We start from the raw sequence: 7,942 nt of genomic DNA, 5'->3' as shown, positions 1-7,942 counted from the left end.
TCGGGTGCCTGGGTTTTTGTTTTTAAGACCAATTAGAATTTGTGCCGCATCCATATGTATTAGTTAACTTTTACTGTGAGAGACTTTACTCCGTGCTTAAAGATGAATCTAATTACACACCTGTGCATTTATTGGAGCACACCACTGGGTTATTTTACTTTGTTTTGGAAAGAAATGTATTAGAACTCGTTCTTTATTTTGAGGGTAGGGTCGGAGTCACATAGATGCCATAGTGTGTATGTGGAGGTCAGAGGACAGCCTGAAGGAACTGATCTCTCTTTCTGTCACCTGGGGTCTGGAGATCAAGCTATCGGATTTGGTGGCATCACCTTTACCCACTGGGCCATCACAGTGGCCCCAGATGCTTCCTTTAATCACTCTCCACAGATTTACGTTGATCTGAGGGTCTGTTATTTCCAACTGAAACTCTCTGAAAAGGCACCTGGATTCCAACAGGAAGGCAGCAGCACCCCACTGGCCGGGCATTCCACAGGCTCTTGCCATCTTTGCTCTCAGGAATGTGCCTCCTGGTGCACATTAATCCCTCCAGCCTACTCTAGGATCTCTATTCCTCTGAAGTCAGGGCTTGCTGCAGACAGCAGTAACCGGTGGGTGGCCTCTAGATCTCCATAAAGCCACCGTGTAAGGTGCTCGTTGCTATATGCAAAGTCCCTTTGCTAGACTCGGTCCTTTCTCTTGCAATTTTGTCAGAAAAAAGTGCCAACTTCCCATTCTTTCCCCAGTGTTGGCAACTGTTCCTGCTGCTTCTCCACCCACCCCCTAGGGTTCCCTACACTTTTCTACATTTCTGCCTGCTGTTTTAGGTTCTGTGCTATAGCTAACAGTGACGCCCAGCTCACGCCCTAGATATTTTCTGCTAGTCCCTCCTGACCCATCTTCAACCTTCGCCTACCCCCTTAGCCTAATGACTCAGGAATCTGAACACCAACCTACAGTCTTCAACATGGGACAAGAAGAAAGCCCGGTAAACCCGCAGGGGTCTGTTTGCCTCTGGAGTCCACCTTAGTCTGCTCGCTGTGACTAACTGTACTGTTCTAGGGGATGCCATCTCCCTGTAGCCATTCCCTCTGGGGTCTGGAACTCTCTTCTTCCTGCAGCTTCAGCAGGCCTGAAGTTCACAGTGAGTGTATCTTAACCCTTGCCGGTCATTTGCAAATAATCCCTTTGTTTACCCATGCTTGGGTTTCCCCATTTTAGCGCAGCCAGGAGAAAGAGACACAAACCAAAGCTGCTTTAGAGACACCATTTTTAGGACTTTAAGATTTGTGTTTCTCTTTATATTTTCCTTATAAATAAAAATACTGCAAAATAAACACTAAATTCCTGATTGGGAACACACACCACTCAGAGAGATTTGTTTCTTTTTTTTTTTTGGTAAACCAATGAGTTTATTATTATTATTATTATTATAATTATTATTATTATTATTTTTAAAATATGTATTTATTTATTATGTATACAATAGTCTGTCTTTATGCCTGAAGGCCAGGAGAGGGCACCAGAACTCTTTACAGATGGTTGTGAGCCACCATGTGGTTGCTGGGAATTGAACTCAGGACCTTTGGAAGAGCAGGCAATGCTCTTAACCACTGAGCCATCTCTCCAGCCCCTTATTTTTTTATTGAAAAAAAATTTCTGCCTCCTCCCAGCCTCCCACTTCCCTCCCCCTCTGCCCACTCCTCTCCCCCTCCCTCTCCAGTCTGAAGAGCAGTCAGGGTTCCCTGCCCTGTGGAAAGTCCAAGGTCCGCCCCCCTCCATCCTGGTCTAGGAAGGTGAACATCCAAACTGCCTAGGCCCCCACAAAGCCAGAACATGAAGTAGGATTAAAACCCAGTGCCATTGTCCTTGGCTTCTCAGCAGCCCTCATTGTCCGCCATATTCAGAGAGTCCGGTTTTATCCCATGAGCAAGAGATTTGTTTCTTTAGCAAAGAGCAGACCTAAAAAGTAAGACTTCTCCTTCTGTTTTTTTTTTTTTTCTTTTTTGCAGTGAAGTAAAGGTACAAAAACAGTTCAGCTAAGTACCTTCAAGGGACCCAAAAGGTGGGTTTTTCTTTCTGCTCACTTGTTGTCTTTGGTAATACATTTATTTTATATGAAGACCTAAATTCTTTTCAATCAGTCTGCCATGAGTGTGAGTTCTACTACAATAAATATGAATGACTTAATGTCATAGTGTAAGGTTCTTGTCTTAAACAACCGGTTCAAGGACAAATACATCACGGCATGGTTTCCAGTCACTCATAATCCAGACTCCAGCTGGGGAAATACAGCTTTGGATATCCAACATTCTATCACTCTCCCATTGCGAACCCTAACAATTACCGTTAGTTTACTGATATAACTCATTCCCCATATCAGGAAAATTTTACCGAAATCTGGTATACATGTGTGTGTGTGACATGATCTGCTATAATTGCCACTGGGGGAACAAGATCGATGATTGCTACCCTTCCCCAACAAGAAGGACGCAATCTATGCCAACTTGGTACCATCCTCCCAAAGCATTTCTCTCCAGTCACTGAAACACACCAACAATTTAACTCAAAGTAAAGTCAGTTACCTGCAAGTCAGCATCAAATTCATGTTTCAGGTGTGCCTCTTCTGCAGCCTCCACAAGCCGCTGGAAAACATAAAGCAATAATCAGAGTCAGGAGTATGGCCTAGACTCCACACACACTATGGAAAAACTAGGGCGATTTCCCAGCTGAAAAGGATGGCTCATCTTATTGGTAGACATTACTGCTTCCATGAAATAGAAGGACATTTCATCACAGTCAAATTTTAGTTTCTGCCTCCATTATCTAATTATGCCTCCTAAAATAAATATGCATGCAATGAGGATCCAAAATTTACCTAGAAATGGTATAACTTAGGTAGCAAAGGTCCTTCATCAAGATTTATTGAGTTTTTATGGACCCAATTCTTATTGATTTAGAATCTTCCCCACTGGTTTGGGAAAGAATTCTTATTTTAATTACCTTAATCATTGAATTCAAATTCTTTCTGCTTCAGTTCTGATACATCATTACCAGGAGAAAGTTATTTTCATTTTATTATATGCCAATGCTATTTTGATAATAAGCATCTCAATAAGGCAATCATTGAGATTAAATTAATACTCAAACCCCAGAAAACCACAGTCATGTATAGTGCCTGCTCTGGCAGCACTGTTCTCACCAGGGAACTTGCTAGAATTGAAAAATTCAAGATCCTACCCAGGACCCACCCAAACAGATGCTGTGAGTGGGCCAGTCATGTGCTGAACAGGAGCTCTCTCCAGGTGCCACTGCTGTTGCTGGAATCTGGGCACCACAGACTGAAAACATCACCCATTTCACATTCTGCCTCATCCTGGGGGCCTTGAGAAATCTCCAAGATTTCTCAGGTCTCATTCATCTCCCTGGGTACATATGTATTTTCATTGTAAGGCATGAAAATCTTTAGAGAAGAGAGACATAGGATGGAAGCAGTGAGAAACACAAAATGAAGAAAGAATAAGAAGTGCCTGGGCACACTGCCCTGAGGTTTGGCTGGATGCTCATCTTCCCAGAACTGTCCCAGTCGGAGTAGCTTGCCAGCTCCTGGGATCACAGTGTGCAATCTGTAAATGTATCTTCATGCACTGTGACAGATGAGTGACAGGAATAATAGAAAAAGCCTATGCTCATGAGAGCTTATTCTTTTCATCTTTGTAACAGACTTGGAATTGCTAAGCATGTAGCATGGAATCAGTTCCACGAGGAGATTCATATGTAGATATCATACAGGACTTTACACTTACATTAACAAAACCACCCATGCATTTTGAGCACTTGTTTACTTAAACACCTTTAAGAGATGTTTAATGGCATCTAAGCACACGGAGAGCCCAGAGGGGGGAATCACTGGAACATCTAAATGATCAAAAAAAAAAAAAAAACCCTGACAAAATAAAACTTCACAATAACTGTAAAGTAATACTGAAACAAGCAATGAATTGGAACAGAATAAAACAATAAAGTAGTTTATGATGGACAAATAAGAAAACAAGATGGAAATGTATAAACTGAAAGACTACATGAAGAATATTTCACATATAGCATTTATTCTACATAAGAATGAATGTACCAATATGCATAAGTGTATTTCACATATAGCATTCTACATAAGAATGAATGTACTAATATGCATAAGTGTATTTCACATATAGCATTCTACATAAGAATGAATGTACTAATATGCATAAGTGTATTTCGCATATAGCATTCTACATAAGAATGAATGTACCAATATGCATAAGTGTGTCATGCACGTGCATCCCATGTAACATTAACTCCTATGTTACATAACATGGACTGTATGTATTTCATGTCTAACATAGTGTGTCCATGTATACATGCATGGCATGTATATGATGCATATGTATCCATAGCTTTTAGTGTTCGTGTAGAGCATAACATGAAATGTATTTCAGCGAGAAACACTGCCATTCCAGGCTCTGGCACAGGAGGCAACACCCTGGAGAAACAAGTGGACCCTGCTATATTACTGCTGAAAAGAGCAAGAACACGCTGACAGCAGAGAGGTGTTGAGGATCTGATTCTTCTGATCAAAGCTTTCCCGTTCATTTTCAAGTTAAATGGTCACGTGCCTCTAAAAAACTTAATCCTCGGAGATATTTTCCCATCATTGTCTCAGAAGAAGGTTAGGGAATACTACTCAAGAGAAGAAGGTCAAACAGTAGCTGCCCGCCACTTTTCACGGCAAGCGACTTAGGACAAGGCTCGGAATCGAAGGATGCTCCTGCCCCACAGCCAGATGCAGGACTACCCTGCCTGCCTGCCTGCCTGTCTGCTGCGGCTCACAAAAGCAGACTTACATTTTCTGGGGGATGTAGAGGAACCAGACTGCAAGAACAGACTCCAATGCTGCTCCCAAGAGCCATGAGAACGAGCATCTTGAAAGCTACAGGCCTTGGAGGAAGAACAGAGGACTTGCGACCCTTCCTATATAAAATGGTACTCACATAGGGCATTGTGTGCCAATAGTTTATGGAAATTGAGCCCGAGGTAAAGAAGTTCTTATTGTTAATAAAATAAAAAAAGAAATTTATCTTTACCTAACACAGTTGAGACCATTTGACTTCAAGTTCTGGTATGTAGCCATGGAGAGCCTATAGCATCTCTCTCCTGAGCAAATATCCTTATCACCCAAGTCAAATGAGATGAGTTTTAAAAGTAAGTTTGATTATCACTTACAGGGAAGAAAAAAAAATCTATTAAATTTGCTAATATTCTTATGTAAGGAATGGCCACAGAGCCTGGGGAGAGCAGCTTCTCTATTATATCTATTAGAAAGGCAGCGTACTTTTAATAATAATAAGTTAATTTTCTCTTATGTGAATTTCCCTTTTGAGTTGGCAGACAGGATTATAGAATTGAATGTGGTTTTTAATTAAAATTGAATGCTGGAAGTTTTAAAAAGGCTTTGAAGACTCCAGCCTGAGCTTTGAGGTAAAGAAAACAGAAGCAGCGGCCACAACTTTCCCTTTCCCTCCTTGAAGACAAAGCATCTCTCTGCTCTTTAAAAAACGGCAATAATAAAGCAGGGTGTGCATGCTCGTCCTCAGACAAAGCACCTGCCGGCTAAACAGCGGTAATTCCTGAGGCAAGCCACCTTGCACTCTTTTTATATTTCTACATAACTCTTCCATTTTAGTGAAACAAATACAAACAAGAACCATCTCTGTAAATAAGAAACACTAGAGGCCATGGGCCGTGGACAGTATTTATAGCTGCAATGAAGGCAAAGCTGCCAAGGGGACAATGGGGACATTAAAGCATTTTTAAAGCTTTCACTGGACATCACATCTCACTTCTTGTGACAAGGACCATGTGTGTGCATCTCTGCAACACCACAGAAAGCACCAGCTCCCATTTCCTCCCCAAACACTTATATCAAGGCCAGAGGTTAACGACCTCACAGAGGCCAACCTTTCTACGATGGTCTAGAAGGCAGGGCAGACGAGTCACAGGGAAAATTGGATAAGAAGAAAATGGGGTTTTTGCTGTTGTTGTTCTATTTTTTTTCTTTTGTTCCTGGTTATTTTGGCTTAAGAAGGGATGAAAAGAAAGTACAGGATGTCCCGGGAGAGACAGGAAAGGTGATGGAACCTTGACGCTAACTCCAAAAGACTTTACTACAGACTCCCGCTGACGGGACCAGCAGGAACAAATTGTGTACAAATGAAAAAAATAAATAAATAAACGTTCCTGAAAATCCCCAGAGTTGGGGAGAGACAATTACCCTTAAAATGATGAAAACCCTTAAAGCAAAACAGTCATATAAAAACCATATGGAACAGCAAAGAACTATTTTTATTCCCCCTGTTAAAGCTAAAAGCCCTGTGCTGTAAAAGCTGCTATAATGTGATGCTTGATTTTAACAAAGATTTCAAAACAGTTCATATATTTAGTGGGTTTTGTTTAACATTTCGCAATGATACATTTCATACTTACATGAAGGCTCAAGTTCCATGTAAAAAATGAATTCTCCCTCAAATAAGGTTGGAATTCAAATACAGTGACTCAGAAGAAAAATCTATAATCATTAGCCTGGATTTGGGCTACAGTGATGACTGATGCAGACATAGCCCGTGAGCTGTCGTCAACACTGAGACCAGGTGTCTATTCTGTCGGAGCAACGCAAGCAAGCTCGATTTACAGGGGGAAAACATAGTCATCAAGGCACCACTGTATCTACAATTGCACGGTTCATTTTCTTCTTCCCCTAGATCCCATGAATCTTGTTTTAGGTGCTAGGGTTTGGAGGATTACAGCCTTTGGTCATCACGGTGTCCTCAGAACCAAGACTGCCAGCAATGAGGGAAATGGGAGAGCTTTGAACGTGACGTGGGGATGGCTCCTAGTTCGAGGACTGCGGAGATCCAGGTTTCTCACAGTCATGTACTTCAAAACCAATAGATCCCAGAAATAAAATCACATTTCTCTATCTTCCTTAAGGGTTGTTAGTACATTAGAAGTCATTTTCGGAGATCGATTTATCCTGAGATGTATGAAACACTTCTATCTTACATCAAAAGTCATAATCCACTTAAGAATCATTACAGAAGTTGAGGAGACAGCTCAGATGGTAAGATCACTTGCTCAGCAAGCCTGAGGCCCTGAGTTGAAATTCCCAGCACACACATAAAAGTCCAGGCCTATCTGTAGAGACATATAATCCCAGCATTAGACAGCAGAGACAGGCAGATCATGGGAGCTCATTGTCTGACCAGTGGAGCCTAAAGAGTTCAGTGAGAGACCTTACTCAAGGAAATCTGGCAGAGCCTGATACAGAAAGGCACACGATGGCCCTGCTCTGGCTTCTGAATAAGCACGAACTGGTGTCAACACCTGAACACTCATGTGCGTGTACCAAACACAACAACACATATGAGACACAACATACCACACACACACACACACACACACACACACCACACACACACACCATTACATTGAAAAATGCTAAGCAAAATATTCGCATTTACATTTTCCTTCCTGCTGGTGCTGAAATCCTTCCCCACAGGTCTTGAAAGGCACTTCCTAGCTCTCTAGGTTCACAGAAGGGGCACAAGGAGAAATGGTTCTTTACAGATAAAGGGTGAAAGAATGCTACCAGGAAGGCCAGGACCTGTGCCAGAAACAGCAAGATTCAAGCTCTTAAGAACTGGAAGCATTCAGAAGAAAGACAGATACCAAGGCAGTGTCTAAGATGACGGGACTTTGCGGGTAAGACAGTATTTTGGAAACATATATTAGTCAAAACCCAAACAAAGCTCGCATATTTGGCTAAACAACAAAGGGATGAATCTAGAAAGATTGACAAAGGCAAGAAGCAGAAGCCAGTCAGGGCTTCCCTGCTTCCCACCACTATGCT

At 41.8% G+C, this 7,942-nt stretch overlaps 1 protein-coding gene across 2 annotated transcripts in view; it reads right to left on the bottom strand.

Annotated features, from left to right (window-relative positions):
• Cacna2d3 (calcium voltage-gated channel auxiliary subunit alpha2delta 3) overlaps positions 1-7,942 on the bottom strand; it is an 833,716-nt gene that overhangs the window by 563,762 nt on the left and 262,012 nt on the right. For both annotated transcript variants that reach the window (XM_005348768.3, XM_005348769.3), the window contains exon 4: positions 2,583-2,642. In XM_005348768.3, the coding sequence (XP_005348825.1) occupies positions 2,583-2,642 (60 nt within the window). The remainder of the gene's footprint in view (positions 1-2,582; positions 2,643-7,942) is intronic.

Source organism: Microtus ochrogaster, chromosome 6 (genome assembly GCF_000317375.1).
Source record: "Microtus ochrogaster isolate Prairie Vole_2 chromosome 6, MicOch1.0, whole genome shotgun sequence".
Lineage (NCBI taxonomy): Eukaryota > Metazoa > Chordata > Mammalia > Rodentia > Cricetidae > Microtus > Microtus ochrogaster.
Note: the sequence above shows the minus strand (reverse complement) of the source record. Positions and strands in the feature narration are given on the sequence as shown.